Genomic DNA, 27103 nt, shown 5'->3' with positions numbered 1-27103 from the left:
CATGCATTATAGTATATGACAGCATTTACTGTGATTTTATTGCCATCTGTTTATATTTAACAAATTGAACTGCTATTTAATATTTAATCACTCACTACCTTTTAGTGTCATTATAAATTTACAGTTGTAAGTTCAGTTTATAGTGCTTAATATTCATTTAAATGTGCTTATCCAAAACTGTTCAACTACTCTGTATACCTCTCTGAAATCCAGCACTTCTTGGTCCCTGAGAGTGTGCCAAAATTTAAAGAGTTTACTGTACTATTTACAGTTTACCTTTTTTTTTTTTTTTTTCATTCTTGCAATTATTACATAATTCAAAGTATGAATTCAAAATATTAAATGGCATAAAATTATATGTTGCATCTTTGAAAATGTAAATGATGTTATGCTTCTGTGTTTAAAAAATAAATAAATAAATAGCATTAAATCTTCCTTTGGCTAGAAAGATATACTAATTCAAAATATGTCTTATTTTAAAAGTGCTACAGTTTTTCTTCTTTTAGGATGGAGCTATTCATGGTGATGGATACAATGGGAAACATTCTCCTCATACAGAATTTGAAATGTTTGAAGGTTTGACTGTTGCCAGAGCAGCAACAGTAAGTTTTTCTCTTACTTCATATATTTATATTTATTTAATTTTTTTAAATTTAATATCTTCTCTTATAACATGCTGAAAGTTATCTTCTTAAACTGTTATAGTTTAATTTAATTTTTTTAGAATCAGTTAAGTTTTGGTATCAGATTGCTGATGTTACTTTTAGTATTAGTATTGGCAATATGATGTAGAGAATCAAGGCTTATACAGCACCAACTAGTAAAAAATCATCTATCCAAACCTTAAATTTATTCAAACTACCAACCTTCACAACACTGGATGGAGATTTATTGCAAGAATTGATTGCTCTTTGGTCAGATGCAAATTTCCACACATCTGTGCAGCCATCCTTCTTCAATTTAAATTTATGTCTCTTTTGCTTTTCATCTCACATGCTATTGGCATTTAGTTTACTTAACCTTTTTAAAGCTTTTTACATTTCAGTTAGGTCACTCCACAGATGCCTAGCTTCTAGAGACAACAATTTACTTTTGTGCCCCCCAGCTATCTTGCACATCTCTGCATTCTTTCCAACAGATATGTCTTTCCTAGAATGAAGTTTCCAAACCTATACAGTATTCTAGATGTGGCCTAATCATTTCTATTTATTTATAGATGTAAAACCTAAGTTTCCTACCCAACAATTTTGTCGCTTACTGTTTATGTCTATCTATCATAGTTTAGAAGCTGTTGAGAGTGAAATTAACCAAGGCTCAACGGCAAATGACCAAAATGTGAACTTTTTAGTTTTTTCAAAAAAAAATTATATTAAATATCTAAATTTCTAATTTTTTCTTACATATTCGTTGACGCCGTTATATACCCAACAAAATAGCTATAAATTGTTTATACTATTGTCTATTAGTTTTGGAGATATAACAGTGGTTAGACATTTCACTTTTTGTGACAGCCTAAGTGCCATAGCGTGCCCCCAGCATGATGTTATTCATGTCAAAATAAAATGCTAATATGCCATATCTTTAGATGAATAGATCAGTAGAATCATCACGATTTAACACAAGTAATAGTACAGATAGATGTTATATGCCAGTAGCTATAGCAAGAAATCTTGTGGGTTGGCTACTATATGAGCAAGAAGCAAGTTTCCTACTTTTAACCTTTTCAGAATCATTTGGAGGATGACAGTGGCCATGGGAACATATGCTTCATCGGAGAAGAGACCATCACCAATTTGTTGATCTGATGCTCTGAGAGGACAACTAACGTTAACTGTATTCTGAACAGTTGTTGGTGAGGAAAAGTTTGACTATTCAGTTTGGTTAGGATTGTCAGGTATTCCAGTAGATAAATGAGCAAGTTTTGTGAGGTTATTAATAGCAAAAGCCTTAGAATGTCAGGCAGCTGGAATGTGAACATCAAAATCAGCATGGAAAATTACATTAATTTAATGAAAGTTAATTAAATGAAAGAAATTAATGAAAAAAAAATTAATGAAATGAAATCATCAATTTCATTCTACTGTTGGCATTCGTGGCGAGCAGACGTGCCTATTACAGCTCTTCATAGCAACATTAAAGAAGCATAGATAAAAGGGGATTAAAGCAGGATTAGTGAAATAGAGCAGGATTTCAAAGGTTTTTTAGTTTATTGTTCATATATCGTGACATATATCGAGGGCTACTCGTGTATATATATATATATGTATATATGTATGTATGTGTATATATATATATATATATATATTATCATTGATTTGTATTAAATATTAACATAAATTAAATTATAATAAAGTGAATAAATAAATAAATCATTAGGCGTTCATTAGAGGCAGCGTCATGCAATTCCTCCATATGAAGCTGAAATACATCCAATATTTTAAATAAAATAAAACATAAGCCAGTAGTATGGCAAAAACTGTAGAGCGAAAATTAACATAAAATTAACCCAAATAAACAAACGAACGAAAAAAAAGAATAGACATAATAGTAGCCCGATAACCCTTGTATAATTTCGAGTTTTAAATCCGTTTAATAAAAACTATACAAATTTTAGGATAATGCCAATTATATAATAATTTAGCGGTACCCCCCCCCCCCCCGAGAGGTACCAGTTCCGAAAGACGTGAAATATCACCAAAAGAGGGTTAAAGGAACTACCAAACAATAACAAAACCAAAATAAATTAAAATAAATATAGACTGACCATTATGCCCCATATCGACAGAGGACCATGAGGCCAATAATGGTCATGGAATCGCTGCATTTCAATCGCTATACAAATCGTTGCCATGATGAAAAGATCGAAGTACCAATTCACCCTCCCTCCTCTGATCGATCCACCAGTGCAGAGGATTTGCACGGCGGTGGTCCTTATGCAGTGAAAAATAAACTATACAACAGACAGCACTCTAGAGCAGAGCCACACCACTGACATACTGTAAGCTGAATCAGCTTATATAGAAGAAAAATAGATGGCGACATAGATGTTGCTAAATTAGCATATCAACCCATTACTATTGAATTATATTAAATGTTGACAAAAGTTAAATTATAATAAAATAAATAAATAATCAAGCATTCATTAGAGGCAGCAACTTGCAATTCCTCCATATGAAGCCGAAATATATACTATTATTGAATTATATTAAATATTAACATAAATTAAATTATAATAAAGTGAATAAATAAATAAATCATTAGGCGTTCATTAGAGGCAGCGTCATGCAATTCCTCCATATGAAGCTGAAATACATCCAATATTTTAAATTAAATAAAATAAAACATAAGCCACTGATATTTCACGTCTTTCGGAACTGGTACCTCTCGGGGGGGTACCAGTTCCGAATTTAATCGGATTTAAAACTCAAAATTATACAAGGGTTATCGGGCTACTATTATGTCTATTCTTTTTTTTCATTTGTTTGTTTATTTGGGTTAATTTTATGTTAATTTTTGCTCTACAGTTTTTGCCATACTACTGGCTTATGTTTTATTTTATTTAATTTAAAATACTGATTCTTTGTTTGTTGCAGCTCCAACAGCCTGTGCATAATTTTGTGCATTTATGCTTTTATATGCTTCCTTTTCAGAGTTTAAAGCCTCAACTCTGGCTTTTAAGACTTTGTTTTCCACATTCAGTTTGTTTACTGTGCTCTCTAATATCTTCCAGTATTGGACTATTTGTAAGCATACTGCAACTGTGATCTGCTAGCAGCCATGAGGTCTTCCAAATGTAGTTTTGTAGCTACTGTTTGGTTTACTGGGTCCTTTATGTTTGCAATAGAGGCCAGCTTTTCTACAACTTCTTCACTGCATTTACAAGATAACATATGATATTGTAGACCGATTGATTCATGTTTTCAGGGTCTCACATTTTTTCTGTTCTAACAGAAATTTTGTGAGGCGTGATAGCGTGAGCAGAGGAACACCTTTCTGGAGATCACTACTATAAAACAATAAAAACAATTTGCAGTTTCTGGTTTATTGGGCTTTTAATTTAGTGCAATCTAATTATAAATGGGTAGTAAACTCGATCTTACTGGAATTCTGTGTGTTTTCACATTATTATGATGGAATGTGTTTCCCCTTCCATGAAATCTTCAATCATATAAAAAAACATAAATTTTCAGAATTTTCTTCATTCCATTTTTTAAAAACCTTTGTGAACCTTCTAACCTTCTCCCTTGTGCAATTTGTGCGTCCCATGTTTGTCGTTATTGATTGCTTATCTTTTTTATTGTTTTAAATTTTGCAATCCAGAAAAAAAAGAAAATGTCAGCGAACAGAAATATCAGTCAAACAAGCTTCATATCTTGTCAAGGTAAAATGCTATATTTACAGTAATATTTATTTATTCATTAGAAATTTAAGATGTTTAAATATGTGTTTGCAATTTTATTGGGTTTCTAACCTTTTTTAGTGTTTTACTTACCAGACTGAACATTTTTATTGAGTGCTCTGCCCCTATCCCTATTTTTCCCATAAGCCCTGTTGCTTTTAATGCGTGAAATAGCATAATGCAGGGGAAGGATGCTGATGCCATCCTTCCTCTTGCTCAGCCAGCACATATGATTGGGTAGAAATTTGAATTGAGGAAGGATGGTTGCAGGATAGATGTGTGGAAATTTGCTTCAGCCAGAGAATAGAATAATTGTTGGAACTTTCCATTTGGTGAACAATTTATTCGAACTCTTACTTCCTGTGGGAGTTTAAATAAATTTAAGGAGCAACTAAACAGATTGTTGTAAGATGTTTTTTTTTGTTTTTTTTTTGATGCTGTATAAGCACGTTTCCTTTGCAATACTTTTTCTATCAAGATGCCCCTATACTGAATTTTAATCACCACCTTTCTGTAGTTGCTCACTTTGTCCCTAGAACTTCCATTGTGGATTGATTAGTATTAGTAGTAACGGCCGCATGGCAAGAAAGCCTATGGCTTATGCTGCACCAGCCAAAAAAAAAAAAAAAAAAGGAAATTAAACCTATCATCCTATGTGCTTCCCTTACCCAAAAGTACTATCCAGATGACCTTTGAATTTTCCCAAACTGTCAGCCTCTACCACCCGTGAAGGCAACTTATTCCAGTAATTTATAACTCTCTGGCTAAAATAAAACTTCCTGCAGTCCAATCTAAACATTTCCCCCCATAACTTGAATTTATGTCCCCTAGTTCTAGCATCATTTATAATCTTGAAAATTTCATCCTCATTCATTTTACTGATGCCTCTCAGAGCCTTAGACACCTCAATCAAATCTCCTCTAAGGTGTCTAGTTTCCAAACTCTGCAACCCACATATTCGAAGTCTTTCTTCATAAGGACACCCTTTTGCTGATCTCACCAGGCGAGTTTTTTTTTTTTTTTTTTTTTATGTAAACCCCAAACATGAGAGGTATTAGAACCTATAGTACTTAGTACCATGCTTGGGTTTGAGGTTAAGAAGACGAAAGAAGATATTTGTTGACATTGGACTTGAACTTCTGTAGATTGTAATTTTCAGGAAATACGTATGAAGGAAGGTTGTTCCAGAAAACGACAGTTGAATGAATAAATGAGGAAGATGAAAAGTTGGTTCTTTGGGTTTGAAGTTGGACAGTAAATGGATGTTGGCTAGTGGCGGCATGTGTTCGGACTGTTTTGAAAGAGAGAGCAGGAGTTATAGAAGCCAATTCAGAAGAACAGTGCCCATGGAAGTATCTGTAGAAGAGGCATGCAGCAGAAACAGTACGTGTATGAGAAAGTGAGTGGAGAGACTCTGTTAGAGATGAATCATTAATTAACCTAACTGCCCTCTTCTGAATGGAATCAAGAAGCCTGAGAGAGGTTTTGGGGGCACCACCCCAGTTGTGGGAATAATATTCCATGGCAGGGTGGATTTGCGATTTATACAGAGTGAGCAGCTGTTTGGAAGAAAAGTAACGCAGAGAGCGAAAGAGAAAACCAAGTTTTTTAGATGCAGAGGAAGCAATATTTGTAATGTGCTTGTGCCAAGAGAGATTAGAAGTCAGGGTAATCCCCAAAAGAGATATATCATTTTGCCTAGAAATCAGAGTGTCACTAAAGATAAGCATAGGAGCAGAAGAATCCTTTTTGCGAGATATAAGACAAAACTGAGTTTTAGAAGGGTTGAAATCAACTAAGTTGTCTTTGCCCCACTGGAGAATTACCTGAAGATCGGCATTTAAGGAATTGGTAGCAGATTTTTGAGAAGTTGAAGCTGATTGAGCAGGACAAGGTTTCTCAAAATGGAAAGTTGAATGCAATGTGCTATCATTGGCAAAACTGTGGATAGGATTTCCAGTCAATGGAAGAAGGTCATTGATATACAAGAGGAAAAGAGTGGGGGAAAGAACTGAACCTTGGGAGACACTGGCATTAGTGGAGAAGTTAGAAGACAGAGAGCCATCTACCATCACCCTCAGTGAGCGATCAGAGAGAAAACTGGATAACCAATTACTAAAAACAGTTGGCAAACCATAAGATGGAAGCTTGTTTAGAAGACCTTTATGCCAAACATAATCAAAAGCCTTTGAGATGTCAAGAGCAACTACTTGTGTTTCACCGAACCTTTCCATTGAATTAGTCCATAAATGGGTAACATAAGCCAGAATATCTCCAGTGGATCGACACTGACGGAATCCATACTGGTGATCGTTGATCAGACGGAAGGTTTCTAGGTAGTTTAATAGTTGGCGATTAATTGATTTCTCCATTACTTTAGAAAGAGTAGAAGTAATTGCAATGGGACGATAATTGGATGGGAGGGATTTGTCACCCTTTTTAGGAACTGGCTGGATATGAGCAAATTTCCAAGCAGAAGGAAAAACACCTTTGGAATAAGAAAGTGAAAAAAGCGGCAAAGAATAGGAGTAAGTTCAGGAGCACAGGTTTTGAGAACAAGTGGAGAAATACCATCAGGACCTGGAGCTTTCTTAGCATCACGATTCATCAAAATCCTTCTGATATCCTTTTGACGGAAGACCACAGGAGGCATTGAATGGAACGTGTTGGGAACGATGGGACGTGTTTTACCAAGATCATTAATACATGAGCTGGAAGAAAAATGGGATGCTAGCAGGTCAGCTTTATCCTTGGCTGAAGTGGCAACAGAACCATCTGGTTTGGACAGAGGTGGGAGCAAAGATGGGCAAAAGTTGCGGCAATAGCTTTGGCAAGAGACCAGAATGCTCGGCTACCATTAGGGCAAGAAGCAAGTTTTCTACTCTTAGCCTGTTCAAACTCTAGTTTGGACTGATTAATAACTGCTTTACAACTGTTGCGAGCTTTGGTGTAGGCAGAAAATGAAACTGAAGAATTAGAAACAAGCCAATTACGATATGCAACATTCTTCTCTTGGACAGCCTTAGCACATTTATTGGAAAACCAAGGTTTAGATAAAGGACGAGATTTTAAAGTGGAGTGTGGGATAATGGATTCCATTCCTGCAAGAATAATTTCACTGACACGATCTGAGCAAACATTGACATCAGAAGTTTTGAAACAGTAATCCGACCCAGGAAAAGAAGAAAAGAAGTCTCGCAGGTCATCCCATTTTGCATTCTTGTAATGCCAAACAACACGTGGTTGGGAATAGCCATGAGATAAAGGTTCCATTGGAGAAGAGAGAATCACCAAGTTGTGATCTGAAGTGCCTAAAGGGCCTCACACTTTGACTGCTTAATTAGAAGGGTTGTTTGTGAGAAAAAGATCAAGCGTATTGGCTGTATGATTAGGATTGTCCGGTATTCTTGTAGGTAAATGAACAATCTGTGCTAGGTCATTAGTAATTGCAAAAGCCTCAGCATCTCGAACTGCTGGGTCGGTGTGACTAGAAAACGGAAGCCAGCTGGAATTGTGAACATTAAAATCACCAAGGAAAATTACTTCACTGTTAGGAAAGTTGGACTGGAGAAAGTCAAGTTGCAAAGAGAGGAAGTCAAAGAGCTCCAAGTGATTAGTGGAGTTGGGAGAACGGTAGAGATAACAGATGAATTTGACACAATCAGGTTGAGAGATTTTAAGCCAGAGAAGATCAAAGAGAGGAGATTCCAAATTGCCAAGTCTCTGACAGGGAATATCAGAACGGACATATGCACAAGTACCACCTTTGAGGCGAAAGGAATCATACAGCGAATAATTTGCGCATCTGAGATGAGCAGTAGATGAATCAACCGATAACTGAGATTCTGTCAGAAAAAGTAAATGGGGTTTGGCAGACTGCAAGTGGAAATGGACATCGTTGAGATTAGAATTGAGACCACGTATATTTGTGAAATGAATTAGGAAGTCCTTGTTACCCGTCTTTGCACCCTTTCAAGAAGCTCGATGTCTTTCTTTAGGTGCGGTTTCCATACTTGAACACAGTATTCCAAGTGTGCTCTAACATAAGCCTTATATATAATGGGATTATCACGTCCCTATCTCTACTTGCAAAAGTTCGATAGATCATCGATAGGACACCATGGGCCTTCCTTGCAACCTGTTTACAATGCTCAGAGAATTTCATGTCTGACCATATCGTAACACCCAAGTCCCTTTCCTCCAGTACTGGGTTTAGTTGAACTCCACCAAATGAATAAGTTATTTTGGGATTACTGTTTCCCAGGTGTAATACCTTACACTTTGTTGGATTAAAGCATAGCTGCCATTTTTCTGACCATTCCTGAAGTCTATCTAGGTCTCTCTGAAGAAGCTCAGCTTGACAGTGATCATTAACTACTCTACCAATTTTAACATCATCTGCAAATTTAGACATCACGCCCTCTATCCCTTCATCAATGTCATTTATGAAAATTAAAAACAACAGTGGTCCTAATACTGATCCTTGGGGAACCCCACTTCTTACATCAACCCAATCTGAGGAATAGCCATTTATCACAACCCTCTGCCTCCTGCCCTGAAGCCATCCTTCTATCCATCTAAGGATTTTCCCAGTGATTCCACCCTGTTCCAGCTTATATAGCAACCGCTCATGTGGGACTGAGTCAAAAGCTTTGCTGAAATCTAAATAAACAATGTCGAAATTATTCCCTAAATCCAGCTCATGAGTGACCCTTTCGAAATAACGAACCAGATTTGTTAAACATGATTTTCCCTTTACAAAACCATGCTGAGTATCCTTGAGAATATCAGTTCGATCCAAATGATTCTGAATTCCACCCTTGATCATTGCCTCCATGATTTTCCCTACTACTGAAGTCAGACTGACAGGTTGATAATGTCCAACTTCACTTTTAGAGCCACCCTTATGTATGGGAGATTCATTTGCACTTTTCCAATCCAAGGGAATCTCCCCAGAGTCTAGTGATGCTTGCATAATTAGCCTCAATGGTTCAATGCACTCGCTTGCCGCCTCCCTTAAGATTATAGCGTATATTCCATCACCTCCAGGAGCCTTACTGGTCTGTAGGCTCGAAAGTTTTTTCATTAAATAATCTGTGAAATTTCAATATCATTAATTACATATTTTTTAACTTCGCTCCCACAATTTCCCATTGCCACAAAAGGCTTTTCATTTGTAAATATCGATGCAAAATAACTGTTGAGTTCATCTGCAACGGCAGCTGGTGTATTTATTACTATCCCCTTTCCCTTACGTAAAGGTCCGATCTGGTTTGTCCTGCTCTTCTTGGCATTTATATATGTGAAGAATTCTTTATCCCCCCCCCCTCTTTGCTCTGTTTGCTAGTGATTTCTCATAAACTGCCTTTGCCTGTCGAACCTTTTCTGTGGCTCTATTACACATCACCTTGTAGCTGTTATAGGCTTCAGTACTTTTTATTGCTCTTCCACGCCACCTTTTTCTGCTCAAGTAATGTGGCAACTTCACTATTCATCCAACTTGGAACCCTTCTCGTGGAGTATTTTTTTTAATGGTATATATGTATTCAAGGCATCTGTGATTAATGTTTTAAAAGCGTACCACAGTTCAATTGTATTCATTCTCTGCGCGATATCTACCCAGTTAATAGAGGCCATGTAGTACCTTAAGGCATCAATTTCCTTTTCTGAAATTAAAACCCATTCCTTTGCCTTTTACTTCTGCTACCTCTCTCGTCATCATCCACTGTAGAACTCCGTGATCACTTCCTGCTACTGGTTCCTCTACTGTCAGCCCTGTTATGTCATCTGATTCATGTGTGATGATGAGGTCTAGGATATTCTTTTCTCTAGTACTTTCCCTGACATGTTGATACAAATAACAGTCATCTAGTTGATTTAAAAATTTTGTTCCCCATGTCGAGTTTCCTTCCCATTTACTCCAATCGATTAGAGGCAAATTGAAATCACCCATAATAAGGCATTGACGCTTACTTGCCCATTCCATTTGCATGTAGAGGCTTTTGTCATAATCGTCACAATCACCTGGTCTGTAGATTACTCCTACTCGCATTATACCTTTTGTTTCCAACTATCTCACACCATACAGACTCTATACTAGCATGTGAAATGTCTGAATCCGGGAAAGCTATCGTCGCACTCAGGCTGCTTCTGATAAGAAGCATTACCCCACCACCCCTTCTATCTACTCTATCCTTCCTAAATACATTATACAAGCCGTACTGGAACTCATCATCCCCAATTTCCGGGTGACACCACATCTCTGTAAGCCCTATTATGTCTGTGTTACTTGTTTTAACCAGCAGTTCGAATTCGCTCATTTTATTGACGACACTTCTAACGTTACTGTATAAACAATTAAGATTTACTGTTCTTGTATATTTAACAACCCTAGCACAACCCTTGAAGTTTTTTAGGCTCTCTTCCCTGATATTAGCTACCCGCTCACGTGAAACGTTTCTGCCCCCAGAACATCTAGATAATACGTCCAGTTGGGGTAACAGATAAGAACTCTTAAGGTATGTGCAAGAGTTACTTTGACCAATATTATCAGATAAACGCGTGTCCGTATTACCCACATCCCCCCTAACTAGCAGTTTCCCTGAACCTTTAAGGTATCCTCAATAATACTGGCAAAAACGTTTGCACCACCTTTGTTTAAGTGTATCCCGTCTCTACAAAACAAACATGATACATTGGCACTTTTCCAATCCAAAGGAACCTTTCTTGAGTGAAGTGATACCCTCATAATTATTCTTAATGTTCAATACATTCTCTTTCTGCCTCCTTCAGAACTACTGGGTTTATGCCACCAACCCCATAAGTCCTATTTGCCTTTAGGTTCAAAATTTTTTTCTTGTAAACATCCTTCTGTAGTTTCAGTGTTAATAATTACACATGCTTCACTTTTCATGTGGTTTCTCCTCTCAGCAAAGGATCTTTCACCTGTAAAGATTGATGCAAAATACCTGTTCAGTTCATTAGCAACATCAGCTATGTTATATACAGCTTTCCTGTATCTGTAATATAGTGGTCTGATCTGATTATTTCTTTTCTTGTTTGTGTGCATTTATATGAAAAACTCCTTATCCCCATTCTTGCTCAGTTAGCCAGTGAATTTTCATAATCGGCCTTCAACAGTGTAAACCTAATTGAAACCCTTTCTATGATACCATTACAGATCAACTTATATCTTTTGTAGGCTTTAGTACTTTTCATTGCCCTGCCTGTTTCTGTTCTTTTTCTTATTTCCATCTCGTCATCCTCCTCGTTCTATATTTTCTTAAAAGTATTCATGCCTTCTGTGACCATTTTTTTTAAAGGCATTCCATACCTTCCCTCTATTTGTCCACCCTGTGCCACCCACCAAGTTAATAGAGATATGCGGTATCTTAGATTGTCATACCCCTCTTTTCTGAAATTAAATCCATACCTTTATCTTTAACAGCTGCTGCTGTGTCTTCATTATCCAACTTAGAACTGCATGACACTAGAGGAACCCTTCTCCTAGGGTTCCTCTAGTGTCAGTCCTATGGTACTATCTGGATTGTGGATGATATAAAGTCTAGAATAATTTTTTTTTTTTTTCCCCTAGTAGTTTCCCTAATATGCTGATGTAAATAAGCCGTGTACTTGATTTAAAAATTTTGTTCCTCGGGGTGTATTTTACTCTCACTTTTTCCAGTCAATCAGAGAAAAATTGAAATCACCCGTAAGAAGCCATTCACACTTATTCGGCCATTCCACCTGCATTGAGAGGTTGGTTCTCATTATACTCTTGGCATCCTTTCAGTATATAGTATATCTTCACCCTTGTTTTCCTTTTGTGTTTTTCCTGGCATGTGCTTGTAAGTTCCAAATACAAATATGCTTTCGTTATGCTCACGTTGCCTTTGACAAGGAGTATGACCACTTCACCCTTCCTGTTTTGCCTATTTTTAATAAACACATTATAAATGCCATAGAGGAAGTTTGCATTCCCTATTTCTGGTGACCCTAAGTTTATATCAGTATTAGTTGTCTTGACCAAGATATTAAAATAACTCGCTTTTTATTGAAAACACTCCTGACATTTCTGTAAACACAATTTAGACATGCATCCTTATGTTGTTTACTTCCCCCAATACATCCTTTGAAGGTATGAAAGTTTGTTGTTCTAATGTTAATTGGACTGTTAATGATCAGAAAGTTGTGATGTGGTCTGGTGAATTAAAATTTTGCCTATACACCGATGACCAGCGATTTGTTATGCAAATTGAAGCAACTACAGGTGAACTACGGCATGTGTGCAGGTCGGGACATGGTATAAAAAACACCTGATACTGAGTTCTGTTAATCAGTGTTACTCTTGTTCTTCAGATGGGAAAGGCAGTGGACTTAAGTGAGTTTGAAAAAAGCCAAATTGTAATGACCAGACGACTGGGTCAGAGCATATCCAAAATGGCATGACTGGTGGGATGTTCATGGTCAGCCATGGTTAGTACCTACCAAAAGTAGTCAGAGGACGGAAAACCCACAAACCGCCGGAGAGGTGTTCGACAACCACAGCTCATCAACGCGGTGAGCGAAGCTCTTCCGGATGGTACTTGACAACAGAAGGGCGACTGTGGTGCAACTCACCGGTAATTGGAATGCTGGTGATGGGAGTAATGTGTCATAACACACACAGTACATCAAACCCTGCTGCAAATGGGGGCTGCGTAGCCGCAGGCCACTCAGAGTGCCCATGCTAACCATGATTCACTGGCGACAGTGCCTACAATGGGCACACTAGCATCAAAACTGGACTTTGAGTGATTGGAAGAAGGTTGTCTAGTCCAATGAATCATGTTTTCTGTTGCACCATGTGGACGGCCGGGTATGTGTGCATCGTTTACCTGGAGAAGTGATGGCGCCTGGATGCACCATGGGACAAAAACAAGCTGGTGGCAACGTGTCATGTGCGACATTCTGCTGGGATACCCTGGGTCCAGTCATCCATGTTCCGGGCACTCAGATGTCTACCACCTACCTAAACATCATTGCTGACCATGTATGCTATTTCATAGCAACGGTCTTCCTCTCTGGCTGTGCCATCTTTCAGCAGGCTAATGTGCCATGCCACACCGCCTGGATTGTTTGAGACTAGTTCATGGAACATGAGAAAGACTTCCAGCTATTGCCCTGGCCCCCAAATTCAATCAGACATCACTCCCATTGAGCATCTGTGGTTTGTGTTGGAACAGCAACTCCGATCTGCAGCATCTCAACCACGGACCTTACAGGAGTTGAAGGATCTGCTGACTGTGTTGGTACCAGATATCACAAGACACATTTAGAAATCTTGTAGCGTCCATGCCTCACTGGGTACAAGCTGTTTTGGCTACACATGGAGGACCAACATCATATTAGGTAGGTGGTCATAATGTTTTGGCTCATCAGTGTACTCTAATGATGCCAGTCACTGAGTTCACAGAAGCAGCAAGTCATTTCATCCACTCTGTGTGCAAGGGGTTGCATAAGCTTGTGGTGGATCCATAATGCTTTAACTATTATGAACTGGGGTCTTCTACTGGAAATATCAAACAGGAATCAGGTTGATATTTGATATGCAGGTAACCCTCGTATAACATGGTACTTAGGTTCCTATAAAATGTTGTGTTGTGTGAAACCGTGTTATATGGACAAAAAGGGGGGGGTTACATTCCAAAAGCTAACAAATATACACTATTTCTTTAACAAAAATACACCATTCTAGATTTCGTGTATCTTCTGCTCTCTTTAAAAAATCTGTAATCTGGGTTTGTTTGCTTTTGCTTGATAAATCTTTGTGAATTTCATCGTATGGAACTAAGCATTTTTGAAGCTCCCTTTTGAACTTTGGTCTCCTTTCATTCAAAAATCTACATTCAAAAAATAAGATTCTAATTGCTCAGCCAACTTTATGCCTTCCCATATTCTTTTTAGGTAAAATTTGGAATTTAAAATTTTTCATCTGCACTATCATCCTCTGAATTGATTTGGTTTTACCTCCGATGCCATTTCCAACAAAATCCGCTTCACTAGCCTCTTTTTCTACCAGTAATTTTTGAACATCTTCAGTAATCGTATCTTTTTATTTTTTTTAGGAGCATCGGCGACTAAGGCCATGTTACTCTGTGTATATTGCCTATAAATTGCCTGTCCTGAGGTAGATTTTCTGTTTTGCTGGACGAAAAACCGGATTTCTGGGAGGAAAAAACCATGCTACCTTCGTCTGAACCCGACTAACTCAGCCACGTTGTGAAAAAGACCCAAAAAATTTCTCCCGTCATTGACGGGATTCGAACTCAGGTCTTTTCCACCTGTGTGGGGAGGAGAGCAATTCTGTCAACTGCTTCCCACGAGGGCTTCAGTACCTTCATCAAAACCTTCCCCTCCTACCAACGTAGCAAGTTCTACTATCGCACCAATTCCGTTTTCTGCCGGTTCGACCATATTTCCTGAATGACCTGACTCTGGCCATACATTTTTCCACACACATTTAACATTGACGATTTTACTTATTTCAGCGATAAAGCTATGATTCTGATACAGTCCACAATTGAGAAATGTTTCCATCCCTCCATTACTTCAATAGATTCGGAATCCATTTTTTCCAAAATCCATCGTAATGATTTTCTGATGTAATGAGTTTTAAAGGTGGATATAATGCCTTGATCTAATGGCTGAATGAAAGAAGTTATATTAACCCAGTACAACTGTGGTGGTAGGAACATAACTTCAACGTTTGGATGACTTAAATCTTTTGGATGGCCTGGTGTGCTATACAATAGTAATAAAACTGAAATTTTGATTTTTCCACATGTTCAATAGCACAGAGTGTAACACAGATTTTCCAACAAAATAAAATACAGGGTTTTTTTTTTTTTTTTTGAGTAGTGTGTCAACAGCGGGGATTCAAAAAGAGTGGAAATGTTGAAAAATTATATCCAACGTAATAGCAGGGTTTCCTCCACACAAAAGCTCAAAATACCCTTTTATGCAAAGTTTACCGAAATTCTCTAACCGTGTTATATAAGTACTGTATTGTGCGAGAATTTCCACAATTTATCAATCGTGTTAGAGCAAAACTGTGTTATATGGGGGTTGCCTGTACAAATATTCTGTTGTGCCTTTTGTTTAATGTTTGAGGGACACTTATGATTTCGATACTCCTGTATTTCATGATGGCAGCTGTCTGGTTCACAGGTCCTCTACTATTTTAAAGTAGTACAAGGAATGCAAGAGAATGGTAGGGCATTTAAATTGGCCAGCCAAGTCACTAGATTTAAATCCTATAGAGAACACGGAACTATTTTGAACGGAAAGTGAAAATGCACCAACAACATTCACTAAACGTGAACGAATTATAGGCTTGGATTTTTTTTTTTTTTTTGTGTTTTTTTTTTTCGGTATGGGCTAATATTGATATAAACTATTTAAGCGATCTACTTGAATCCCTACTAGATCCCTTAATTACTTTAATGAATTCAGAATTCATTAAAGTGATTTATACTAAAGGAAGGGGTTACATATTATTAATTAAAAAGTTATGCAGGTTACTAATTTTTTGTCTGGTGTCTGTAGTTTTGCTCTAAGTACATTTTTCAATTTGCAAAATCAGTTACAGATCTGGAATCAGCACCTAAAAATTGTACAAGAGTTCACTTATTTGCGTTCAAAAGGCAGATTTTTTTATTATTTTTTTTAAATGTATACCAGTCTAATTTTTAAAAGAATGGAATAAGGAATTTATATGAAAGAGTATCTTATGCAAAAAATGGAGCCCATTCTGCTGCCCTTAAATTAGCAGTGGGGCACATGGCTTTACAGGCCCATCTGAAAAATACCTGTTCTATATTAACCACCAGTTTTAAATTTTTCACTATTCCTCTACCTAGCTTCCTTAGTCATCTATGACAGCTTAGCACAGTAAATTTCATCCTCTTGCTCATTTGGAGAGGTCGAGGTCTGGCAAAATTTCAAAAGTCCTCTTCGGTCAGTGATGTAATCAAGTGGAGGGAGTAGGTTCTTTCCTTATGTTATTTCTTTATTTTTCCATTCATACAACGTTCAAATTTACCTTGAAGACACACTTACACTGACAAAATACACAATGTGGATATGAGCAACATGTTCTGGTGCCACCAAGGCTCATTTAGACAGTTGCTTTTTTCATGCAACATGAAGCACTGTGATGCCTGCAATGCTGCATGCTCAAACCTGTGTGCATGGCTAGGTGCAAGTAGGTGCATGTGTTTCCCAGTGTGGTTGGGAATCTCCTTGCAATGTATTGTGCAACACTAATCTTCAGGTCAAGGTCCAGGTCTTTTGTTCTATTAGTAATTCTGATATCGTGAAGTGGAGTACAGAGCAAACTGTGAATTTTATGGAAGACTACAGAAAATGCCCTGAGCCTTGGTGTTATGCTGATAAAAATTATAAAAATAGGGAAATGAGACGAGATGCTCTACAGCAATTAGGGTTTAAGTACTCTATAGTTGTTGTTGTTGTTGTTTTGGTTTTTAGGAGCATTAGCAACTAAGGCCATATTGCTCCGGGATATGCGGTGGTCATTCCCTGACCTTTCCGCATCCTCCGTATTTGGTGGTGACGGGTTCGAACCCCGGTCTAATCAAGAAGCGTGTGCTACGCACTGCTGCTCCTTCCCACCTGGCTACGGAGGCACCTGTACTCTATAGATTTAAGATGATTTTCTAAATAAAATTAAAAGCACAAGGTCTGATTTTCACCAAGCACCTATGAAAGTGATTAAGAAAAAAAAAAATGGATCTTCTGTAGATGATACTTACAAATCCAGCAGGTTCACTTATAAATAGCTTCCAGTTTATACTGGAGGGAGATGAGCTAAGCACTGGAAAATAAATAACACAACACACCCTTCATTTGACGTAAAATAGTTAATGAAATTATTTCGAATTATTTTAACATCATTACTAGGTTTTCTTTTCTCAATGTTCTCTGTAGATTTTCATCCCAGTGTCTCAGTAACCTTCCTCCAAGCACCTTCTATCAGTGAGCTCTCATTGGTGTTTTCCTGGTGTAATGTTCCCAGTGGGCTGTACAATTGTCTTAAAGCCGTGTTTTGTCTTAAAACGTTGTGTATGAACTCAAGTAAGCACTATCTTCGGCTCTAGAAGTTTTAACTGCTAATGGCTTACAAAATATTCTGAACACTGATGCCAACAAACCAAATGCATTTTCCATTAAAAGTACCATAATTATATACTCTTCTTGGAGATCCTTTCTGCAAATCTGCAGAAAATAGTCTCATGACGCGAGTTGTAACTGGAAATGAGTCATCAGCCACAAGCACATACGGAGTTAACAGATCAGTCCCTGGAAGCTCAGTCAGCTCTGGCAAGTACAGTTCCCCACTGTTAGGTGCATTGCAAAATGAAGTATATTAGAATAAGTAATTCACATCTACAGCAGCCAGCAAAATAGAACTACATGTCCCCTTAAAGTTATTAAAGGAGCTTCTACTATTTTCTGGATGCTGCAGTATGGCATGTTTCCCATCATGTGCCCTCAGACAATGAGGGAAATTCCTTTTGTCACTCAATCCTACATGAACCAAGTTTGGAAAACACATATAGAGCAGATCCTAATACCAACAAACCAGCAGGCATTTATTTAAATGACCTAATACAGCAACATAATTTAAATCTCAATCAGATAGCAACTTCCCCTAGAGTTCCCTATCCACCTTGGGATACCATACAAACAACATGCGATCTCCATACGTATAATTGGAAAAGGGATTCTTTACCTAAGCAAAATTTCCAGCAATTATACGCATCATACAAAGACCAGCATTGCAATTCCACCCTGATATGCACAGATGGTTCGAAAACAGAAACTAAGGGATTACTTGGGAGAAATCATCTCCCAAGTAATCCCAACAGAGTGCAGCATGTATACCGCAGAATTGGAGGCTATAAAACTAGCCATAAACCATATATGGTTTACCAAAATACCCAGCAGTATAATCTTCATGGATTCTTTCAATGCCCTACAAGCCTTAAAGGATATTACCATAAATACCTATCCAACCATATGTAAAATACAAAACATGCTAACAAAACTAGCAAAGCAAAAGCAAAACGTGAGTTTCTGCTGGGTTCTTGGACATGTAGGAATAGATGACAATGAACAGGCGGACCAAGCAGCAAAACAAGTGGAAAGCCCAATCAGCAATACCATAAAAATACCATACTAGACTATAAAATTACAATTCGAAATAGTAGCGAAAGACAGTGGCAACAGGAACAAGCTGGTAACAAATTATTACATATAAAACCATTGGTACAACAATGGAAAACAAGTACAAAGCCCAACAGAAAGAAAAAGTTATACTGAGCAGATTAAGAGTAGGACACACCAATGTTACCCACTCCTATCTGCTCCGAGCTGATTCTCCATTTTTCAATTTGTAAAATTGAAAAATGGACAATCAGCCCTGACTCTGACTCAGTGCTCTAACTGTTGAACAGTGCAAACAGTCCAATGTATTCTACTTGATTATCCTTACTTTACACGAGAATGTCAGATTACCTTTAAATCCTTAAAAGGAACAGACATATTTTCATTGTGAACGATATTGTCAGATAAATCTAATATATCTGAAGTTTTCCAGTTTCTGAAATGTATAAATTACTATAATTTAATATAAAAATCATAACAAAAGACATTGAATAAACCATAAATCATAAGTTTGGCCCACTATAGCCATAGAAGCTGATGTGCCACTAAAATATCTAAACCAACCAACCATTTGTCACTCAAATTGTAGGCAATTTGTAGCCATGTTTCCTCACATGTTGAGAGCTGTAAAAAAAAATAAAAAAAAAAAACCCCAGAAAATAAAAAATATTAGTGTTTATTATGTATAAAACTTCCACTAGGAACTCTTATAATATTAGCTATTACTTGTCATATTTCAGACAACCGAAGATATGACTGTCACAACTGGCACTGAGAAACAACTGGGTATTGAAAATGCTTTTCATTTTGCGGAGCCACAGTCTGCACAACAGAACAACCCTAAATTTAAAATGACCCATTTGTGTTGAACAGGAGTCGAAGGCTTTTAATTTATTAAAAACAATTAAAAATAAGATGAAAATAAATGATCATTTTCTAGATTAAACCAGAAGAGTAGCAAGAAATGTGGCATACCTTGTGTGAAATGCAAGATGCATACAACCCTGAACATATGCTTCTTGCACTGTAATACGTATATTGTTGTGTGCATGCAATGTTGCATCAATAAAGCACCATGTAAATGTAGCTTAAAAAAATACATTTTTTCTTGAATGCCCCTTGCACTTAAAAAAAAAAAAAAAAAAAAAAGTGGGGGGGGGTTTATTTACCACTGTCGTGTGAAGTCTTAAGTCTTCATATTGAATAAAAATGCTGCATTTTTACCCACTCTGGTGATTTTATTCACCCATCTGGCCATATCGTAAAAGAAGTGTTTATTGTTGATGTGTGTGTGTACACACACACACACATACACATACACATACACACACACACACACACACACACACACACACACACACACACACACACACACACACACACACACACACACAGGGTCTTTCAAAAGTGATGGTCAATAATTCAAAGGTGAACTGCACAGACTACAATATGCAAAAAAAGCCTAGTAAACATGGGTCCTTAAGTGAATGAATTGTTTTCGAGATATTGCACATTTCTAGTTGTGATCTACCACTGACAAGGTGAACTGTACAGAGTTAGGATCCACCAGTGACTTGTTTGTTTAGGTTAGGTTATGCTCATTCTCTCCCTTTCCCTTTTCTCAATGCTCTGAGATGTAGCAGGCATACTAGTACTTGTCAAAGGATAGTCAATATGGAAAGAGGTTACAGCAACGGAGAGTATGCGGACATGCACTTCATGTATGGTAAAGCCAACGGCAGTGCACTCAAGACTGCACATTTGTAACAAGAAGCATTTCCCTGCTGAAGGCAGCCCAACAGGTGCACATTCATCAGGTACATCAATGTCTTAGAGAACATGGGTGCTTCACACATGGAGTACGAGCAGTAGGTTCAGAAGCATAACACCTGATGTTGAGAAAAGAGTGTTAGAAAGAATAGAACAAAATCCAGGAATTTTCAACAAGGAGGGTTGCTCTACAAGAGCATGTACTGAGTCATAGCAGTGTATGGCGAATTTCACATCACCAATTACTGTACCCCTACCATATCTAGCATGTACAAGGTCTTGGCAATACAGACTACCCTCCCAGAGTGCTCCCATAGTCAGTGGCGGATCTTAACAGAAAATGTGTATTATCTCAAACGGTTCATTTGCAGCCCAATGTTCACTGGGACTTTTTTTGCTTATTTTAGTTTGTACTTTTCATCTTTAAATTATTGACCATCATTTTTGAAACACCCTGTATATTAAAACATGACTTGGTATTGCATAAAAAGTTAGCCTCTGTGTCATAATAGGTAATGAACAACTTTAATTTCTCTCTCCCCATTTACCCAGCAGGTGTCCCATAGTCCAATTTGTGCAGCTCAATTTTTTTCCTAAGTTTTTCACACATTACTACTGAATGTAATCTGTGTACAGCATTGTTTATATATTTTGCTGAACATTACTAGAGGCATGTGGTTGTGACCTTTCATGGTCAGGGAAAAACTGAAAAGAATTCAACAAGAGGCAGAAAAAAATTAGAAATTGTGCTGCTATTGGTAGCAAATATTCATATAATTTTTTTTCCTTTTTCATATCTTAAAAAATGAAGTATGCATCTTATTCAAAAAAATACAATAATAATTTGAATATTTTATCTAGCTTCCTAAATATGCACAAAGTTTTACTTAAATGGTTTTGGAAGTGATATATTACTCACATAGAGTTAATAGGTGAAAGTACAGTAAAAATGCAGTTGCATTGCTTTGAATTTTTCCATGCTTAAAGGTTTTATGAACTTGAAAGTAAATAATAGTGCTATGTTTATCTTTCATGTTTATAGAATTTCCACCTCCCAAAAATTTATTAAAGTTTTGCTGCTGCAGTCCCACCCAAAACAAGTATAAAAATATTTTTAAATTTGATATTTCATTTTAAAAAATTAATTACTTTTAATAAGCATTTCAATTAATTTGGAAAACATTACAAAAAAGGTATTTCATCACCTAGATGGGCATTTGTTAGACCAGGCTAGGTTTGTTTCTGTTAATCAGTAAAATAAATTCAGTTTAATGCTAATTATACTTAAGTAATCAGAATGATTATTTATGACTATAAAATTGATTCTGTTGTATCTCTTTTTTTTTTCTTTTATAGCTTGCTCAGCAAGGTGTTCTGGATCCTATATCAGCCCAGCTTTTTCTTAATGTTAGTGAAAAGGCTCGACACTATGTAGAATTATATTTTGGATTGAAGTCGGAACTTTTTTTTGCTTATACACATCTAGTATGTCGAACTGCTTTACCGGGTAAGTTTATTTTTTGCTAATAATTACTGAATTTGTGTCAACTTTTAAGAATTTTCAAACAATGCACATGATATGCTTTTCTTTTGAAAATAAACTTTTAAATACATTGCTTGGAATATTGTATTGTTTTGGTATACTGTGTGTAATATGAAGTGTGGTGATGTTTTTGATTTCTCAGTGTTAAAAAATGGTATACCTTTTTTAGTTCTCAAAGGAGTCTAGAAAAAATGGAACATTTAATGTAAACTTACACCAGTGTTTCTCAACCTTTTTTCAATTATAACTCCCCTAAAGGGCTTTTTTAGACAATTTTTTTTTTTGTAATCACCCCCATGAAATTTTAAACAAAAAAATACGTTATATGTACTTACTCTTTTTATTCAATGGGATCCCTGAGCATGATGCTTCTTAGCTAAAAGTTCAATGTTCGGTATGATGCTAGTAAGTTTAATTCTAATATCTTCTCTTGAACAAATATCAATTCTGTTTCTTTCCTCTGTTAATATTTATTTACTGAACTTAAACCGCTTTCAACCTATGAGACGCTAAAAAACAAAGTACTTTGGTTATTTCAGACCACCCTTGAAGTTGGAGCAATACTTCATTAAGTTTTTTTTTAAAAATCCAAGCCATATAGTATGTGTTGTTTTTGTATTTGCTAATCTCCTTTGCTAAATCTGTCTCTCCTTTGCTTTCCAAAAATCTAATTATCATATAAAAAAAAATCTTGTTAGACAGTTTCCTTTAGAAATCCATCTGACTTCTGTATGTAAAAGAAGCCTCACATACTGTTCTTCATTATCAACACAATGTTCTGAAAAGACGATCATATTTGCTATGTGACTTTATTTTATTGATGATTTTAATAACAATGCTGAGAGACTGATAGAGAACTGGACTAATATTTTTTTGCAACCGGATGGTGGTGGTGCACAATGCAGTGTATTGCAAGAACTTCGGAAATATACTTCCTCAGTGGACTATAAAGCCTTTGTCTTACAACCATGGAGGTAGCACCATCAGTGGCACAGGATACCAAATTTTCCAACGGTACTTGTTTTTCATCAAACTATGTTTTTACAGCAGCAAAAATGGATGCCCCAGTACAAAAAAATCAAGTTATGATATTAGGGTCACCCGTAAATTATTACATCTACCCATATATTTATTTTGTATGTAAATTGCATGTATTCTCTGGTCAATTTGCTTATTTTGCTGGATGAAACCCCCCAGTTTCTGTGGGGGAAAACAGCTATCTACACCTGAGACCGACTAACTCAGCCACGGAGTGAAAAAAGCCCCTTAAAGTTCCTCGCGTCATCGACAGGATTCAAACTAGGGCTTTTTCCACTCGGTGTGGGGAGGACAGATCTTTTTGCAGTTTACAATCATCAGCGAAATAACGAACATATTGCCATTAGAAGGGCTTTATTGACAGTAACTGTGAATTCATCAATCTGAATAGAAAATTTTCCCATTTTTAGTTGGTCAATTAGCTGCTCTTCAGTGTTAACTGACATCTCATCGATTGCCTTCGAACTGGATTGTTGTTCGATGGCAATGCTTTTAAATACTGGAAGGATTTTGATTCATCACTGTTAAAATTACAGTCTCTAATATGGGTCATATAACAGTCTGAGCAACTGTATGAGCAGTACTAGATTTTGCAATGATTTTTGCAATTTTATAAGACTCAATCATTCCATCATCGTTCGTTTGTGTGTTCTACTAAAATAAGGAAGTGACAATGTTACATTGCTCAAAATTCTGTTTTAAAATTTAAAAATATTCAATATGTTTACCAACTTTATCAGGATGCTTCCTTTTTAAGTGATCTAAAAGTCTCGCTGGTTTCATAGCACATTTGAAAAAGAACTATTACACATAAGATACATAGGCTGTCTTGAGTCGAATGGGCTTTCAAAAAAACCATGAGCTAGATATTCATCCAGATACTGTCAACACTTTTTTTCTGTTCAGCCCTTGACATGATTGATGATGGGTTGAATAACTACAAAGAATTAAATAATAAAATATAAACTATTTTTATTTTAACTCTCATAGCCCACGTCACTCAGAAAAGCACTGTGGATCAAAAATAAACAACTTCCGCAAGGAAACAATAAATCAATACTAATTTTCACTTAGAAAGTAGTAAAAATAGACATAAACATTTCCTCATCCCACCATGCCTCATATATTGACCAATGAAACAAAAGAATAAATAAAAAACCATGCCTGCCACGCTACCACCAATGTTGCAGCTGTTGTAAAAATGCAAACGCCAAGGATTGCAGAGACATTACATCTGAGAGCACTTAGGCATTTAATGCCTATGAAATGCAAAGATGTCCACTGTCTTCCTTTTATCAAAATTTCTCACTCACTCTTAACACAATATACCCATATTTTTTTTTTTTTTTTATGAGAACCCCAAACACGAGAGGTATTATAACCTATAGTACTTAGTACCGTGCTTGGGTTGGAGGTTGAGAAGACGAAAGAAGATATTTGTTGATATTGGACTTGAACTTCTGTAGATTGTAACTTTCAGGAAATACGTATGAAGGAAGGTTGTTCCAGAAAACGGCAGTTGAATGAATAAATGAGGAAGATGAAAAGTTGGTTCTGTGGGTTTGAAGTTGGACAGTAAATGGATGTTGGCTGGTGGCGGCACGTGTTCGGACTGTTTTGAAAGAGAGAGCGGGAATTATAGAAGCCAATTCAGAAGAACAGTGCCCATGGAAGTATCTGTAGAAGAGGCATGCAGCGGAAACAGTGCGTCTATGAGAAAGCGAGTGGAGAGACTCTGTTAGAGATGAATCATTAATTAACCTAACTGCCCTCTTCTGAATGGAATCAAGAAGCCTGAGAGAGGTTTTGGGGGCACCACCCCCAGATGTGAGAACAATATTCCATGGCAGGGCGGATTTGCGATTTATACAGAGTGAGCAGCTGTTTGGGAGAAAAGTAACGCCGAGAGCGAAAGAGAAAACCAAGTTTTTTAGATGCAGAGGAAGCAATATTTGTAATGTGCTTGTGCCAAGAGAGATTAGAAGTCAGGGTAATCCCCAAAAGAGATATATCATTTTGCCTAGAAATCAGAGTGTCACTAAAGATAAGCATAGGAGCAGAAGAATCCTTTTTGCGAGATATAAGACAAGATTGAGATTTAGAAGGGTTGAAATCAACTAAGTTGTCTTTGCCCCACTGGAGAATTACCTGAAGATCGGCATTTAAGGAATTGGCAGCAGATTTTCGAGAACTTGAAGCTGATTGAGCAGGACAAGGTTTCTCAAAATGGAAAGTTGAATGCAATGTGCTATCATCGGCAAAACTATGGATAGGATTTCCAGTCAATGGAAGAAGGTCATTGATATACAGGAGGAAAAGAGTGGGGGAAAGAACTGAACCTTGGGGAACACCGGCATTAGTGGAGAAGTTAGAAGACAGAGAGCCATCTACCATCACCCTCAGTGAGCGATCAGAGAGAAAACTGGATAACCAATTACTAAAAACAGTTGGCAAGCCATAAGATGGAAGCTTGTTTAGAAGACCTTTATGCCAAACACGATCAAAAGCCTTTGAGATGTCAAGAGCAACTACTTGTGTTTCACCGAACCTTTCCATTGAATTAGTCCATAAATGGGTAACATAAGCCAGAATATCACCAGTGGATCGACACTGACGGAATCCATACTGGCGATCGTTGATTAGACGGAAGGTTTCTAGGTAGTTTAAGAGTTGGCGGTTAATTGATTTCTCCATTACTTTAGAAAGAGTAGAAGTAATTGCAATGGGACAATAATTGGATAGGAGGGATTTGTCACCCTTTTTAGGAACTGGCTGGATATGAGCAAATTTCAAAGCAGAAGGAAAAACACCTTTGGAATAAGAAAGTGAAAAAAGGCGGCAAAGAATGGGAGTAAGTTCAGGAGCACAGGTTTTGAGAACAAGTGGAGAAATACCATCAGGACCTGGAGCTTTCTTAGCATCAAGATTCATCAAATTCCTTCTAATATCCTTTTGACGGAAGACCACAGGAGGCATTGAATGGAGCGTGTTAGGAATGGTGGGAGGTGTTTTACCAAGATCATTAATACATGAGCTCAAAGAAAAATGGGATGCTAGCAGGTCAGCTTTATCCTTGGCTGAAGTGACAACAGAACCATCTGGTTTGGACAGAGGTGGGAGTAGAGATGGGCAAAAGTTGCGGCCAATAGCTTTGGCAAGAGACCAGAATATGTTAAAAATCAGTTGTCTCAAGGGAAAAGAAAACCCAGTGAGAAAAATTAAATATTAAGGAATAAGATGTTGTCATAGGGTTGAACTTTGGAGGGCCACAAACCATTGTAATGCTCATAATTTTTCCCCCCAAAAACCAATTTTTGCCCCATTGACTTAAACCCTTGACTTACACCAAAGTGCCAAATACTATATAATTTTATGCCACCTTGTACACTGTTGCATCTTATTGTTATCAGTTCTTATGACTACATTTTTTTTCCACCTAATTTTTTCGAGTGTTGTTCACTGGTATATCAGAATACGTTTGATCTGGTATGAATGCTCCCACAGTTAATCCTCTGTAACATTTTTTTATTCTTTCAATCTCCAGTGTAATTTTTTCTTATGTTGAACATTTTACCAATGGCACAATACCTGACTTCTTTTGCACACTTCAGTTTTTCTTATATATATAACATATTTTCAGAATAAAATATTGTAGGTAGAACATGTTAACGAGCTTTATGTATAAAATTAAAACTAATGAATATACAGTATACCCTGGGAGCGATATATGTTGTGAAAGAAAGGGGGGGGGAATGAACCGGAAAAAATTCAGACTTATCTAATTTCAAACTTAATTTTCCTCCCATATCATATAGCTTCTCTATATCATTATTCTTGACTATATATATATATATACTCATTTTCAGAAACAACTTTGGTAAGTGTTTGATTCATACATGATGAAGTACAGGATTGCTGATTTCACAACTGAAATAAGAGAATGATTTAGTTTTTCTACTAGTAAGAACTGAAGCTGTGGTGTGTATTGCCAAATCTACTGTTGATGTGGCACCTTCATTTCTTGACATACATTACTATTCCAAAGTATAAATTATCATGTAAAATGTGGAGTTTTAAACATACTGTAATTGATTCTTAAAGAATAAGTCATTGGGCTGTCTAGCTCC

At 36.9% G+C, this 27103-nt stretch overlaps 1 protein-coding gene across 1 annotated transcript in view; it reads left to right on the top strand.

Moving 5' to 3' along the window:
* LOC150087233 (prolyl 3-hydroxylase 2-like) overlaps nucleotides 1-27103 on the top strand; it is a 178445-nt gene that overhangs the window by 115997 nt on the left and 35345 nt on the right. The window contains exons 8-9 of the mRNA XM_090372416.1: nucleotides 507-602; nucleotides 21752-21902. Coding sequence (XP_090228542.1) covers nucleotides 507-602; nucleotides 21752-21902 — 247 coding nt within the window. The remainder of the gene's footprint in view (nucleotides 1-506; nucleotides 603-21751; nucleotides 21903-27103) is intronic.

Source organism: Mastigoproctus giganteus, chromosome 4, assembly GCF_048544385.1.
Source record: "Mastigoproctus giganteus isolate SK-2022 chromosome 4, ASM4854438v1, whole genome shotgun sequence".
In the NCBI taxonomy this organism is placed as follows: Eukaryota; Metazoa; Arthropoda; class Arachnida; order Uropygi; family Thelyphonidae; genus Mastigoproctus; species Mastigoproctus giganteus.
Note: the sequence above shows the minus strand (reverse complement) of the source record. Positions and strands in the feature narration are given on the sequence as shown.